Below are 15,656 nucleotides of genomic sequence, written 5' to 3'. Positions count from 1 at the left end.
ATGCATTGGGTTCGCTGTGGAATGATCAGTCTGAGCACAGGGCCAGTCAGGGTCCATGCCTGAATCTTGCATGCGTGATCAAATGGCTAAAAGTCCCGGACCCATTGCATCCACAGAGAGCATTGCAGAGCCTGGGTGAGGCTGACGTTCTGTCCGCATGTCTGCTCGAGCCTGGGTCTGCCTTTAGCGGTCGAAAGCATTAGTCTGAATCGGTTCCTGGGCCTTGATCGTGATAAACGGCGCAGGAGCACACACGCAGCCGATGGATGAGTGCCAAAGGGGTGCTTCTGAAATTTCATCACATACAGCAGGGCCCCCAGGCTGGTCTCATTATTTAATAAGCTGTGTAACTGTCTAATAAGCTGCATAACAGGCTCTGAGGAGATCCATTGATAAGTGTTCCTTTCACTAAATAAAATGGTAATGGTACAAGTATTCAACTGTAAAACCCCTTAAGAAAAATCCTGTGTATGTCTAATTAATTGACTTTTCTTGAATCCACTAAGCCCTCCCTTTAGACGATGGGTCCAAGATCCCTGATGAACTGCATGGTTTATTTGAAATCAATGAGAACTTTTTTGTAGAGTGCGATGAAAGTCAGTGGCTCCCGGGGAGTAAAGAAAAGAGCTCGTCTGTCGCCGTGCAGAGCCAGCAGAGGCGTGTGGTACTGGACACACACGACTTTTAACCAGCTGTCTGCAAAGGCCTTTCGGCCGAAGGAGAAGCAAGTCCTTCAGGGCTGAATCCTCCTGCAGGTCTTCTTTGCCCTTGGGCGATCTCAGCACATGGGCAGCAGTCACGTCCCCGCTCACGTCTGCTGAGAGGAATTGGAAATAACAAGCAGCAGGAGTAAGGACAGCCTGCAGGCAGGACGGCTCGTGAGACCCATTCGTAAGCGGCAGCAATCCGTTTTCTGCTTCATTTTTTCTGGGGATTTTAAAGTGCCTGTGTCTCTCTGGAGCAGCGCTGCCAGTGAAACACTGCCACACCGAGCGGCCACTTTGTTAGGACTGCATGCAATCTGCTTAGCAGGCTGTTCCACTCGGGGTCAGGAACTGAGGTCGGGAGAGCAGCTGTCTTGCTCCTGGGGATGATTTTGAGTAGCTAGTCAATCCTAGCCTACATGCTTTTCTGTGGGTTGGGAGGAAGCTGGAGTACCTATGCAAATAAGGCAAGAACATACAAACTCCACACATACAGGCACCTGAGGCTGGGCTCAAACACAGGACCCTGGTGCTGTGGGGCAGCCAGATTAAACACAGCATCTGCTGTGCTGTGCAGTGCAAGCTGCAGTGTACTGGACTGACCATCAGCTTCAGATGATCTTGTCCCAGATACAGAAACACACTTTTCATCCCCATTTGAACTGCAGCCCCCACCTGGGGGGACACTCGCCAGCCCCACTGGGCACAGAGCAGGGGCAGCAGTGAGAAACTGCTGCACTCCTTAATTAAAGAGGGTCTCTGGAGAGGTCAGATTGCTCAAGCCCAGAGCAGAGCCTAGCCAGTGCACAGAAACACTCTGAGAAACAGTGCCCTGGGATCTTTAATGAACAAGTAGTCGGGATCTCAGTTTAACATCTCATCTGAGGCACGGCACTTCCTACAGCTCAGTGTCCAGGCACCACCCTGGGACATTGGTGTGGAAAAACCAGTCCAGGGGGAAGCGTGCCGCCTACTGGTCTACTAGTGCCAGTTATAGCAGCAGTTTTCTATCCTTTCTTCGGAGCCCCCCCATGTCCTTACAGACCAGGCCCAGCCCGGCTGAGCTACATGGTGGTAACACTGCCAAGATGCCAACAGTTACCCAAGTCGGATCCTTGAGCAGAGTAAAAACGCGGTGCTCTGTTGCACTCAATGCTTCCTATTTCCTGGAACGAACATGCGTATAAAGGCAGAGTTATTGCTGAAGCTATGAATGACAGATGCAAATCTAGATATGAAATGAGATGGAGAGAGAACTTGGTCACCAGATGCGTTTAAGTGAGAGAGAAAAAAGCTCTTGGTGAGGACCGATGCAGGGGGTCTCCACGGCAACCCGAGCATCTGTTTGTCAGTGAAGAGCTGTGATGCAACAGGTCCTGCAGGGGCTTTGTCTGACCACCAGTGATCGCTGATTTCGTTGTAGATGCCTTTTGTTGCTTGTGTCTTAGCTGTTAATTAAAAAGGACCTGTAAAAGCACCTTTAGGAGATAAGTATGCCATTTGCTGGAATATGTAAACAGCCTGGTGGCAGATTTCCTTACATCGAAAACCACGGGAAAAAGGTTTTAATTAAGCTGGTGCAATTAAGCGCTCCATTAAGACCTCAGCAGGAAAGAGCCTTCCAGAATATTATTTAATGGACGATCGTCAGGAATTAAACAGTTATGGTGACAGTTTGTGTTAAAGCAGGGCTGCTGCAGCTGGGCGTTATGTTTACAATAGCCAGGCCTGTCCAGCCCTGGTCCCAGAGGCATCTTCTCCAGCTCTCTTCAAAGCATTGCCACCCAAAGAGCTGGGAGAAGCTGTTAAACTTGTCTAATTAAGCCAGTAAACAGCTGATTCAGAGCAGACTCTTCCACAGGGTCACTCCCACTGTGGGTGTGTCTGCCACAGGGTCACTCCCACTGTGGGTGTGTCTGACAGTGTCACTCCCACTGTGGGTGTGTCTGTCACCATGTCACTCCCACTGTGGGTGTGTCTGCCACAGGGTCACTCCCACTGTGGGTGTGTCTGACAGTGTCACTCCCACTGTGGGTGTGTCTGTCACCATGTCACTCCCACTGTGGGTGTGTCTGCCACAGGGTCACTCCCACTGTGGGTGTGTCTGACAGTGTCACTCCCACTGTGGGTGTGTCTGTCACCATGTCACTCCTACTGTGGGTGTGTCTGACACAGCAGGCAGGGGTTAACCCAAGTACTCACATGGCTGCTGTGCCGCACATCTGGAACCAGAGTCCTTGGAGACTAATGGAATACATTTGTTATTCTCAGCCAATTAGTCTGCAAAATTACAAATGTTTCTTTTGCCCCAAAGCGACTCAGAGCAGACTCTGTATACCTTCCAGGACTAGGATTAGACAGCCCTTAGTACAGGAGAGCAGTGGTGACCCACCCCAACAAGTCCCGGAGGAACTGTCTCTTCTGGTTTCTGCTGAGTTCTTACAACACAGGTTTCTATTTGAAGCATATTTGTAAATGTGCTTTCAGCTCTTAAATGGTCAAAGGGAATTGGAATTGATATCTCTCAACCTTTGCCATTTTCTGAGTTTCAGAGCTGCCCTTTCTTCAGGTAACCAATTGGACCGCTGCAGAAGGACAAAACATGTGCCTGATACTGTGCCATTCCCATCTGGGGCGTGTGCAAAACACAGACACTCCCACCGTGGGTGTGTCTGACACAGTGTCACTCCCACTCTGGGTGTGTCTGAAACAGTGTCACTCCCACTCTGGGTGTGTCTGACACAGTGTCACTACCACCATGTGCGTGTCTGACACAGTGTCACTCCCACTGTGGGTGTGTCTGACACAGTGTCACTCCCACCTGTAATCAAAGATGTTTTTTCCAGAAATAGCAGCAAGCACATTGAGGGGCTGCGTATAGTTCGGTGTGCTGAAGCTGTTAACATCGGGAATTCTTGACACCCAGGACTGACCGAAGAAACTAGTTAAATAAAGGTGTCAACAAGCAAGTGGATCAATGAAGCCCTGGAAATGTAGAGCTCAGCTGGAACAGAAACCTGCAGATACAGAGTTCCTTCAGCACCAGGGATGTAAACCACTGCAGTATAGAGCCTTGTGCCCATACAAGTGATTCCTGCATGCAGATTTCCACCTGGGCAGGCAGGGGTTAACCCAAGTACTCACATGGCTGCTGTGCCGCACATCTGGAACCAGAGTCCTTGGAGACTAATGGAATACATTTGTTATTCTCAGGCAATTAGTCTGCAAAATTACAAATGTTTCTTTTGCCCCAAAGCGACTCTGAAAATATATATATATTTATTTCCATCCAGAAGCTCTCCGCAGCTCTGACTAATTACAGCAGAGAAATCGAGCTAATGGATTAACGTTAATTACTTTTTGATATCCAAATGAATGTAGTGGAGCTACACTCCACTACATTACAACAACAGCAAAATTACAACAGCAAGAATTTCAAAAACTAACATTTTCTGCTCTTCCCAAATGTCCACCAGCAATAGACAGAAGTGCAATTTGATTATTCCTCTTCATTGCAGCCATGCGCTGTGGATGCGGAACCTGATTAATGTTTATCAGCTTTTAGTTTTATCATCATTTCCACAAAGCCATGGCCCCCTCTCATTCGTGTAACAGGTGTGTTTGAACAAGACTAAAAAAGAAGATTGGGGTGGATGACAAGCACAGACACACACCACACTACATCTGACACCACCAGCATGTCTCCCCAGTTTTTGTCATTTGAAGGGGTCAGTCAGCTCTATCACACAATTCCTGTCTTGGGGAAGTCTGCATGTTCCTCTTCATTCTAGGCTGTTCTTCACTTATATACCCACACAAGTCACTATATCTTCTCACTGATTCTTCACTCCCTGTCTTCATTAATCATCGGCCACAGGATTATTCAACTTAAGCATTTCTTAATCTTCTCTAATCACCATATTAATGCCACCAGGCACTGGGAACATTCAACTAGACAAATGCCATGTCAACAATTTTCAATCTTCACTAAAATAATTACTTCAACTCCATTTTTCAATCTTCCCTGAGCCAAAGACCGCCACCTGCTGTTGGTTTACAGTAATACAGCAGTAATTCAGCAGTGATATTGGTCTGCACTATAAAGTGTTGTAGCAGTGATATTGGTCTGCTCTGTAACGTGTTGTAGGAGTAATTCAGCATTTATAGTATATAGCTCTGTACTGTAAAGTGTTTTTAATTCTGTAGTGATATTTATCTATTCTGTGCAGTGCAGTGCAGTATCTGTTATTCAGCAGTGCTGTAGTCCTATTCAATATCTAGATTTCTTCTTGACAGAGGAAACAGAACGAAGGAAGCAGGTGTGTGATTGAGTGTTTCAGTGCCTGGCTCCTGCTGTGCTGAATGAAACTCTCACCTCTCACCATTGGGAATGGTGCTGGCGGGGCGGCTGAGGGCCCTAATCAATCAGGCGCTGCTCACGGGGCAGGTCTGCGGGGAAACTCCTGAAACACCCATGACAGAGACAGAAGAGAGGGGAGAGGGACCAAGAAATAAAACAATATCTTAGCTCCTAACTGCAGCCATCAGCAAAATAACCCAACAAAACAGTCTGCCAGGGCTGAAAAAGCAATTCTGCTGTTTTTCACAGGTCAGAAATTGTGCCTGGATCTTCATGCACCACTTGATAAAAATGCAGCAGCACTGGATAAGGGGCAAAGCCAGTGATGAAAAAGACTATTACCCCCAGATTACTGCAGGACGTACAGATCTCATTCCCAGCAGGGGAAGTAGGGGGTATCACTGAGCTTGCACGGTCAGGTAATGTAAAATTGTACCAAATTTAAACCTGATGGATTTTATTTAGATGTACCTGCAGACTAATGTCATGTCTTCTCATACATGTAGTGGATGAATACAATGGATTTGGATGGATTTGGGCAATTAGCTCCAAAATTGTGAAATTGTGTGGGGTCTGGTCTTTCACAGAGAGAAGACTCTGTCTCCCACTGTGTGGACTCTGGTCTTTCACAGAGAGAGAAGACCCTGTCTCCCAGTGCGTGGACTCTGGTCTTTCACAGAGAGAGAAGACTCTGTCTCCCAGTGTGATGACTCTGCTCTTTCACAGAGAGAGGAGACTGTCTCCCAGTGTGTGGACTCTGGTCTTTCACAGAGAGAGAAGACTGTCTCCCACTGTGTGGACTCTGGTCTTTCACAAAGAGAGAAGGTTTACATCACTCCCTCAGCCTGTTTTCTCCTAACAGCCTTCCTCCAGACTCACTCTAATGCAATGTTCTGTAATTACACTGGAAAACTTAATGCTTTCTGCCAGCGCTGTCTATAATGTCCTCTGGTGCGCACTGGGTACATTGTGATCAGGGCTTTCCTTGGCAACAACACTTTCTCTGCAGCAGAGCTAATATTGTGAAGAGGAGTGCCTGCGCCTGCACTGATGGTGCTCAGTTATTCAGGCCACCTCTGCACAGCACCTGCTATTTTAGGTAACTTCACTGTTTTCATAAGGACCGGCCATTAATTTCATCCAGCTCTGCTCTGTGTGTAAGTGTCCAATTACTGCAGCCCTGCAGCATCGCTGTGTCAAGTTCCAGGCTGTTTTCTTTCCCGTTGTGTTTGCATCTGTGTAGAACTACATTGGCACAGCCGTCTGCGACATCAGTCCTGAATTGTTTCACCCTGGATGTTTTCAGAAATGAAGGCAGCAGAGTGCAGCACATGAGACTGTCACAGACTTGCTCTGGCCTGGCTCCCCGTTAGGAATCAGGAGCTCCCAGCTGTTCTGTCCTCATGTCACGGAATCTCGCTTTTCTGTGCAGCTGCGTCATAGAGAAAATGAGCTCGATTGGTTTCTTAATGCCTAATTGCTTTCACACACCCCTCTGTCTCTGCCAGGCAACTGTTTGTGACAGTGCCATACACTCTTGATTGAGCAATGTCCTGCAAATTGGCTTTTGTCAAGAGCGATGGTTATTCAGGGGGATTGAGGAAAGTAGACCAGCAGGAATGCCGAACTCCACCCTTTAGATTCTTTATGGTGGGGGGCTCTGCAGGGGTACCCCTGAATGTGGAGTGCATCACTCTTCCACTATGAATTTGCCCTTCTTTTCAGCGTGCCACCGGCATGCTGCACTTTCTACCATGGTGTGCCCCAGGAAACTTCATCATGCCTCCCAGCTTCCTCTTACCCCCCTCCATTAGCTCAGTTGACCTCTGCCCCCATGAAAACCCGAGAGTAAAACCCTGCCCTCTCCCAGCAAGGTTCTCCTGCCACGCTCAAGAGGCTCACATGAACACCCTTGATGCAAGTCAACCGGAGGCTTCAGAAATTATCCTATGTAAATGCCGGTTGCTTCACTGCCCACTGCCCACTGATGCTCAGAGCTTAGCTGGCTTAGCGATTATGTGCACCTGCCCTCTTCTTGTCTCTCATTATTTCAGCCTGGTGCTCTCGCCATTCCTGGCTTTGCATTGGAAGATGGACGCTCAGAAGCCCGCCTACCAGCGGGTCCAGGAGAGACCCCACGGCATAGGCTTCATCACGGCGCCCTGACCATCTGAGTCCGGGGCCTCGTCACCCTGGTTTTATCTTCCTGCTTCCCTGTTCCTGTTCTGGATCCCGTTACGGATTTGAACCTTGTCTGTCTTGGATGAAATCACCCGGTTCCTGGATTTTGGACTGCACCCCGGATTTCTTGTTTTGGACTTCCCTGGACTTGTTTGCTTACGCCACGCCCCCCCATGCCGATCACCGGATCACTGCCCCCTGTCTGTCAACCCGTCCTAATCCTGCTGTGCCTTGCCCTGATGTCCTTCTCCACTCATGTCCGGATTATACCGTCTGCACAGGGTCCTGAACTTACACTTTGTGTGTGAGAGGGAGACTTTCAAGACCAATGTGAGTCTCCAGGTGATGACACACAACTTCAGCATGACGCTTTTGATCCTGAGATGTGAGAGTTAGGCACTGCAGCAGGCTAGGCAGAGGGAGAGTGTTTATACAGCAATTCTGACACACACAGACAAAGACAATCACGCCCAGGGACATCCAAACACACACTCACAAAGAATCTCGCGCACATGTAGACACGCACAATTACACAATTACAATATCTCTCACACTCGCAGGGGGGGGGTTATAGCGAACACAGTGTCTTACCACACACACAGAGCAGTGTCTTTCTGCAGATGAGGAACTTTAATATGAAATAACACATTCAGGACGTTTTACAAGGAAATCTCTACACCCCTGTGAAACTGTACAGTATTTATGGTACTTATCGCTGCCTTCATCATCTCCTCAGGACTGTCTCTTTCCGTCTCTGAACAGGACTGAGATATCATCATCTTTAGAAAACCTTCTCTTCGAGTATTTCCGAGCTTCCTTTCAGACGCCCTCTACATTGTCACACAGAAGCAGCGCAAAATTGCAATTTGCTCAGTGTGATGTTACTTAAAATGCTAACCAGCGTTTTATCGCCACGATAAAGACACCCGTCCTTTCCTCCTCGAGTGCGCTCTCGAAGCAATTACAGCACATCTGCCGGGTGATCAAACGGCGCTGGTTAATTGCTTGAGCTTCTCCCCTGATCACTTCTCTGCACGCTGCTCTCAGGGTGGGGAAAGAACGGGCTGATTGTGGAGACCAGCTTGACTTCCGCAGACGTACAATGGAGCCCATTTCTCCCGGGTGTGAAAAGGTCTCAGTCATGCCCCCTCTCTGAATCCTCGGTCTGTTCCCCCATCATGTCTTTCACATTAAAAAAAACAGCCAAGGCGACGCCTCTCAGTCTCCTCGGACCTGGAGCCTCTCGCCCTCGCGCCCACAGCTGCTGCGCCCAGTTCCGGCTGCGCGCCGCGCCCCTGCGCGCCGTGGGAGCCCCGTGCACGCCCCGAGTGAGAGTGGGTACAGCTCCGAGTCTCAGTCGGAGAAAAGTGTAAGTCGGGGTCCTACTGCACTAATCACGGCTCTTGCAAGGTCCGAGCCAGGACAAATAATGGAAGCAAGAGGAGTTTGGAGAATAAGATCCTAGAGGATCGGAGTGAGTGTCGCCTTTTTTTTTCCACATCAAACGGGAGGTGGAGACGGTCGCGCTCCCACCACAGAGCCACCCGTCTTCCCATTTCCTAACCGCTTCTTCCAGTACAGGGGTCCGGGGGGGCAGCTGGCGCCCATCGCGGCAAGCGGCGGGCGCAAGGCCGGGTACCCCCTGGACGGGACGCCAGTCCATCGCAGGGCCCTCATAAAGCAGCGAGCCAATCGCAGGAGAGACGGGGGCTTCTCCTCCCCCCCGCCAGCCCGAGGCCGCTATATATAGCAGGAATCCCTGCACAGCCGTCCAGCGAGCGCGCAGGAGAGGCGACGGCGGCCGGACGTGAGGGGACCGCGTTACTCCTGAAAGAGTCTCCCGTGCGCACCCACTCCGCTGCCGGGCGGCTGGAATCCGTGAGATGAGCAGTCACTGTCCCGGGAGTTCGGTAACTGCGGTCAAACCCTCTTCTTCGGGGTGTTGTAGAAGCGCGCGGCGCCAGCTCCTGGACGAAGAGCACTGAACATCTGTCCAGCTGCCGGGAGGTGGACGGCGAGGTCAGCCGCTGATCGGCGCTCGCTCTTGCCGGGATGGTGCCTGTGTGTTCCTGAGGAGCTGCGCTCGGGACACCTGCAAAGACGAAATGGAATTTTTTAACTCCACGCCACCCGCGATCGACGTGGGCTCCGGCAACGACACTGAGCTGTGGTCCGCCGCCGGTGCTGAAGTCGCCAGCCGCCGCCCCGTTGGCAGCGAGGACCACCGGTCCCAGCCCGGGGGAAGCCTGCTCGCCGGGGCCGGTGCCGAAGGCGTCGGGACCAGGCTGTGGATCTACAACGTCACGGGCGAGGAGTCCCCGCCGTTCCTGACCGACGCCTGGCTCGTGCCCTTGTTCTACGCCCTGGTCCTGCTGGTGGGGCTCGTGGGAAATTCCCTGGTCATCTACGTCATCAGCAAGCACAGGCAGATGAGGACGGCCACTAACTTCTACATAGGTGAGTGTGGGTCGTCCGGACCCTGAGCCGGGCTGCTGGTACACCTTGCCCAGAAGGTCCTGCGGTAGGTGTCCGTGCTGCGGCGGGTGTTGACGTGACCGTCCCGGTCCGTAAGCCCGGTCCTTAGGGAACTCTCACACAATAGTAACTGAATCTGTTGTTTCTCTCTTGACAAGAGGACTGCGGTGACCAAATTGTGTAATGGTAACGCGCATTGTTTAGTCCGTTTATATTTTATGGCTGTTGGTGCGATAATTGTTTTAGCTGTGCGACACTACACTCCAGTGTCGCACACTGTAGAGCTGAATGAAAGCATTAAAAAGTGGAAATTCCTTCCATTCAGTTCCGTACAGTTCCGTTCTGTAGAGGAATTCTCGCCGTGTGTCGGTGTCCACCCGTGTCCTGTGTTCTCTCGTGTCCCGGCTCGTACCAGCAGCCGCTGGGTTGAGGGGACAGCGGGAAGAGGATGGGGCTCTGTTCTTAACCGCAGATTAATTTAAAGACCCAACAATTCGAACCCGGGACAACTCGAACCCGCTCTACGCCCGCAGAGAAGAACCGCGAGCGGTTACGGACAGCCTGTGTCGCCGGATCCCCGGGCAGACCGGGGTCTGGAGGAGAACTGCTTTCAGAGCACCCAGGTGACAGGTTAGACCCGCACAAAGAGGGGGTCCGAATTCAGCTCATTATTGATCACGGATCAATACGGTCCTCACGACGATCAACAAGTGTGAGTTGATCTTTTGCATGAAGTGTTCACGACGGTAAATTGCAGTTTATTGGTAACTGGATAGCCGTGACTTAAACGTTTTTTTTTATCTGTAGTGCTTTTTCTCCGACTGTCTGTTCTGTTTTAACGGGGTCCCGTAGACGGCCATACTGTGGGGATGGGGTTCCCCAGTATGGAGGCTCACGGACAGACTCTCACCGCGATCAGAGCAATCGAGAATGTTTTTCATCACAGATTGAAGCTGTCTCTCTCTGCTTGTATCTGTTCAATGATCTGAAAAGCTCGGCTCTTTCTCTCTCTCCAGCTCCCGTTCGCTCTCCTTTCTTCTTCTCCCTCTCAAATTAAAATTCAGATCGCTTCTCCAGCGTTTGAGTGATATCAAGACTGATATCTGTCCCTTTCCCTGCTCCCTGTTTTAACTCTCTCCCCCTCTTCCCTGTCTCTCTCCTCTCCCTTGTGCCCCTCTTCTGTGCCAGCCAACCTGGCGTGTACAGACATCACCTTCCTGGTGTGCTGCGTGCCCTTCACTGCCACCCTGTACCCCCTGCCCAGCTGGATCTTCGGGGAGTTCATGTGCAAGTTTGTCAACTACTTGCAGCAGGTACCCCTCTGGGCCAGCGCAGCCTCACCCTCCTCTTCTACAGGAGTGTGGGGAGCTGTTGATATTTCCTTTTTGCTTTTATATTCATTGACCGTTTAGAATTGCCAGTCTAATCACAGACCCTCTCCTCCTCACGTAACACAGGCACACACACACACAGACAGACCTGCGCACACATCAACACACACATGCACAGACATGCACACGCATCAACACACACACATGCACACACATCAACACACACACACAGACACACACACACATCAACACACACACATGCACAGACTTGCACACACATCAACACACACATGCACAGACATGCACATACATATACACACGCACAGACTTGCACACACATCAACACACCCACATGCACAGACTTGCACACACATCAACACACATGGATACACACACATTAACACAAACAGACTTGCACACACATCAACACACACAGATAGGCACACACATTAGCACGCACACAGACGTGCACACACATCAACACACACATGCACAGACTTGAACACACATCAACACACAGATATGCACACACATCAACACACACAGATATGCACACATAATATATAGATATGCACACGCTTGGACAGACAAACACAAACTCTCCTGCACAGACAAGCACTCACACACACACACATCCATACACCCCTGCATGGGCAGACAAACACATGCCTGCACATACACACACATACATACTCACCTGTACATTCACATCGGCCTGCACCTGCACACACACGCTTGCACAGGCAAACACTCACACCTGCACACACATCCATACACCCCTGGATGGGCTGACCAACACACACCTGTACACACACATACACACTCACCTGCACACACGCTTGCGCAGGCAAACACACAGATATGCACTAACACTCTCCTGCACAGACAAGCACTCACATCTGCACACCCCTGGGTGGGCAGACCAACACACACACACCTGCACACACTCAAACACACCGATGCATTCATACTCTGCAACACAGTGTTGCACAAGCAGGACTAATGAAAGGACAGGCACTCCTCTCCCCCTCCAGTCCTCTACTGCTGGCAGTGCTGTATCTGTTTAACCCTTTCCTGTCCCTCTCTGAAGGTCACTGTGCAGGCCACCTGCATCACCCTGACGGCCATGAGCGTGGACCGTTGCTACGCAACCTTATACCCGCTCCAGTCACTACGGCGCCGTACACCACGTGTTGCCATGGCAGTCAGCGTTGGGATATGGATCGGTGGGTATCTGGAATGTCCATCACTGGGTTGGGTTGTGCTTTTTTGTTCGTCTCTGCTGCTTCTCTCTGGGACTCATCAGTTGAATTTCAGCTTCTGGCCTTTGGCGGTTTGGCTCAGAACGTGAAAACAACAGAAGTAAAGGTTGCAAAGGCTGGGCTTTAGACGGAATAGTTCAGTCCATGTCGTTCGTCACACTTGTTTGGCTGTTGGTGCTGGTCTATATGTCAGTAGCTCCCCCAGGACGTCTCTGTGTATTGTGGAGAATCAGAGCGATTGTTCTTCTATACGGAGGAGACTACGAGAGGACCTGGTTCAACTAAGGAAAATCCTCAAAGCCACTAACAAAGGCAACCCAGTGGAAACTACGGAGAAGGGCAATTAAAACCGAGACAGGAAGCCCTTCTTTACACAAAGCGTTGTGGGAGATGGAACAGCTTGCCCATGCTGTTGAACCTGATCCCCTGGCTTCTTTCAAGAAGCAGCTGGATGAGATCCTCAGATTAATTAGCTGCTACTGTAACTATCAGACTGCCTTGTCAATGCCATTCGTGGCTCTTTGAGAAAAGAAAAAGCCTCCTACTGGCATTTATAAATACCCCTCCCTTATTCCCATTCAGGCATCCTGGGGTCCCAAACTCCAGGCCTGATCTTTCGTTGCAGCACAGCGTTGTCTGTGCCTGTCTAAGTCCGTGAAGTGCTCTGTGGAAAACTGTTGTTACTGGTGCCTCAGCAGATAAAGAGCTGCTTGAGTGAAAGCCAAGAGGACCCCGGTCGTTGGATGCTCCTCCTGCACTGGTGGGATTTTGGAGGTGCTTGGGGATTCCTGGGGGCGGTACTCTATTCCCCCGACGTCCGACCCCTGACCTCTGTCTCCTTCAGGCTCCCTGCCTCTGTCGCTGCCCATGGCCCTGTACCACCGCATCGAGGTGGGCCTGTGGTACGGCCTGCGCACCTACTGCACGGAGAGGTTCCCCACCGAGGGCCTGCAGAGAGCCTACATCCTCTACACCTTCCTGGCCGCCTACCTGCTGCCCCTCCTCACCATCTGCATCTGCTACACCGTCGTGCTGAAGAGGATGGCCCGGCCCCTGGTGGAGCCCGCTGACCACAACTACCAGGTAACCGCGGACTGACCGCCAATGACGCGATTAGAGACCACCCACCCTCGGTGGTCCGCATGGGGACTGCTCCGCTGGCAACTAGAAGTTGACCAGCACTGCGGACGTGAGACTAAACCACATCGTTCAGACCTAGCCATGCAACTGTTGATCTGGTAACTCGATGGTTACCAGAACCTCTAACCTGGTAACCAGAGACTAAGCAGTGATGATCAGATCTCACCATGTGACTACTAATCTGGTTACTAGAGACTGGCCTGAGCTGCTGAACAGGTAACTAGATGGCTAGGTCCTGATTGAGACTCCCAACTGTATTTTAACAGAGTTTGATCAGAACTAAGCATTATTGGAGGCTAAACTGGGTTAACCAGGACAAACTGGAGTCAGTCATTAATTAATCAGCTAGTCAGTAGCTAATCAGATGATTAGCCAACCGAGTAGGTAGAGCCTAACCCGACAGCTGGTTACTGCGCGAGCCGGGATGCTTGGGAACTGACCCGGTAGTTCTCTCCTCCTCCACTCCTGCAGCGGGTGCCAGGGCTGTCGGAGCGCTCGGCGGCGATGCGCGGGCGCGTGACGCGCATGGTGGTGGCCATCGTGCTGCTCTTCACCGTGTGCTGGGGCCCCATCATGCTGTTCATGCTGTGCCAGGGCTTCTACCCCGGGTTCCAGGTGGACTACTACACCTACAAGATCAAGACCTGGGCCAACTGCATGAGCTACGCCAACTCGGCCCTCAACCCCATCGTCTACGCCTTCCTGGGGGAGAGCTTCCGCGCCTCCTTCCGCAAGGCCTTCCCGCTGCTCTTCCGGCGACGGGTGCGGGACGGAGGCGCGGCGGGGGGCGAGGGGGAGGGGGAGGGCTCGGGCACGAGGAACCACAACGCGGACGTGAAGTTTGTGACAGTGGGCAGCTAGGGGACATTCATGACAATTGCTAACACTTCTGTAGCACTTTTCTGGACACTCCACTCAAAGCGCTTTACAGGTAATGGGGACTCTCCTCCACCACCACCAGTGTGCAGCCCCACCTGGATGATGCGTCGGCAGCCATAGTGCACCAGTACACTCACCACACACCAGCTATCAGTGGGGAGGAGAACAGAGTGATGAAGCCACTTCAGACATGGGGGTTATTAGGAGGCCAGTAGGGGAGATCTGGCCAGGGCACTTGGGTAACACCCCTACTCTTTTCGAGAAACACTCTGGGATTTTTAATGACCACAGAGAGTCAGGACCACGGTTTTTACGTCTCATTCAGGGGGAAGGTGCCCTTTTACAGTATAGTGTCCCTGTCACTATAATGGGGCATTAAGATCCACACAGACAACAGGCTGAGCGCCCCCTACTGGTCCCACTAACACCTCTTCCAGCAGCAGCCTTAGCTGTCCCAGGTGTCTCCCCATCCAGGTTCTGACCAGGCTCACACCTGCTGAGCTGCAGTGGGCTGTCACTTGTGAGTTGCAGGGTGATAGAGCTGCTGGCTTGGTGATAAATCGGTGGTGATAGCAGTGGTGGTGGTGGGGTGCCAGCTCCTGCTGTCTAGTGTTTCTCGGAGGTTGGTTCTGTCTCTCCAAACAAGGAAGTGAAAAGAGGGGTGATTGCAGAGGGGTGATCCTGAGGACTGCAATTAGGAAGCAGAAGGGAGAATCCAGATCCTGGTTTGGAATGGATAGATGAATACCAGGCTCACACAGAGAGATATAGATCCTTCCCACTCTGCTGAGGACCAGACTCACACAGAGATACAGATCCTTATCACTCTGCTGAAGACCAGACTCACACAGAGAGATATAGATCCTTCTCACTCTGCTGAAGACCAGACTCACACAGAGAGATATAGATCCTTCTCACTCTGCTGAAGACCAGACTCACACAGAGAGATATAGATCCTTCTCACTCTGCTGAAGACCAGACTCACACAGAGATACAGATCCTTCTCACTCTGCTGAAGACCAGATGCAGCCCAACACTTGTGCATCTCGCTGCCCGAATCCACTTGCTTGACCCTTTCAAAAGCGACTTTCTTTTCACTTAAACGTTTGATGTGTAAAAGAGTCTTTTTTTTCAAAAGTGATTTTCTTTTCACTTAAATGTTGATGTGTCTTACTCTTGGGTTCACACAGTCAATTTCCTGTGCTTGTCTTTCCATTTCTTTTCTCTTCCGTCGTGTGCTGTAGTGCCTGTGGGTGTGCTCTACTGTACAGGGCTTTGAGTGTCTCTGTGAACTGCTCATGAATAAAACAGTATTGTGAGACTG

General features: G+C 51.0%; 1 protein-coding gene across 1 annotated transcript; it reads left to right on the top strand.

Annotated features, from left to right (window-relative positions):
- Positions 1–9,003: 9,003 nt before the first annotated feature.
- On the top strand, positions 9,004–15,656 carry LOC148650015 (G protein-coupled receptor 54-like). The gene is made up of 5 exons (XM_088603373.1): positions 9,004–9,702; positions 10,909–11,033; positions 12,142–12,277; positions 13,158–13,396; positions 13,925–15,656. Exons 1-5 carry the CDS (start codon positions 9,351–9,353, stop codon positions 14,312–14,314), a joined length of 1,242 nt encoding a protein of 413 aa, XP_088459499.1. The 5' UTR covers positions 9,004–9,350; the 3' UTR covers positions 14,315–15,656.

This window comes from Lepisosteus platostomus, chromosome 13 (genome assembly GCF_059453375.1).
Source record: "Lepisosteus platostomus isolate fLepPlt1 chromosome 13, fLepPlt1.hap1, whole genome shotgun sequence".
NCBI classification, from domain to species: domain Eukaryota; kingdom Metazoa; phylum Chordata; class Actinopteri; order Semionotiformes; family Lepisosteidae; genus Lepisosteus; species Lepisosteus platostomus.
The sequence above is the reverse complement of the archived record's forward strand: the minus strand, read 5'-3'. Positions and strand labels throughout refer to the sequence as shown.

Coding starts and splice junctions, on each gene's coding strand:
- LOC148650015 (XM_088603373.1), top strand. CDS start 9,351: ATGGAATTTTTTAACTCCACGCCACCCGCGATCGACGTGGGCTCCGGC. Junction 11,034..12,141: donor TTGTCAACTACTTGCAGCAG/GTACCCCTCTGG, acceptor CCCTCTCTGAAG/GTCACTGTGCAGGCCACCTG. Junction 12,278..13,157: donor CAGCGTTGGGATATGGATCG/GTGGGTATCTGG, acceptor TGTCTCCTTCAG/GCTCCCTGCCTCTGTCGCTG.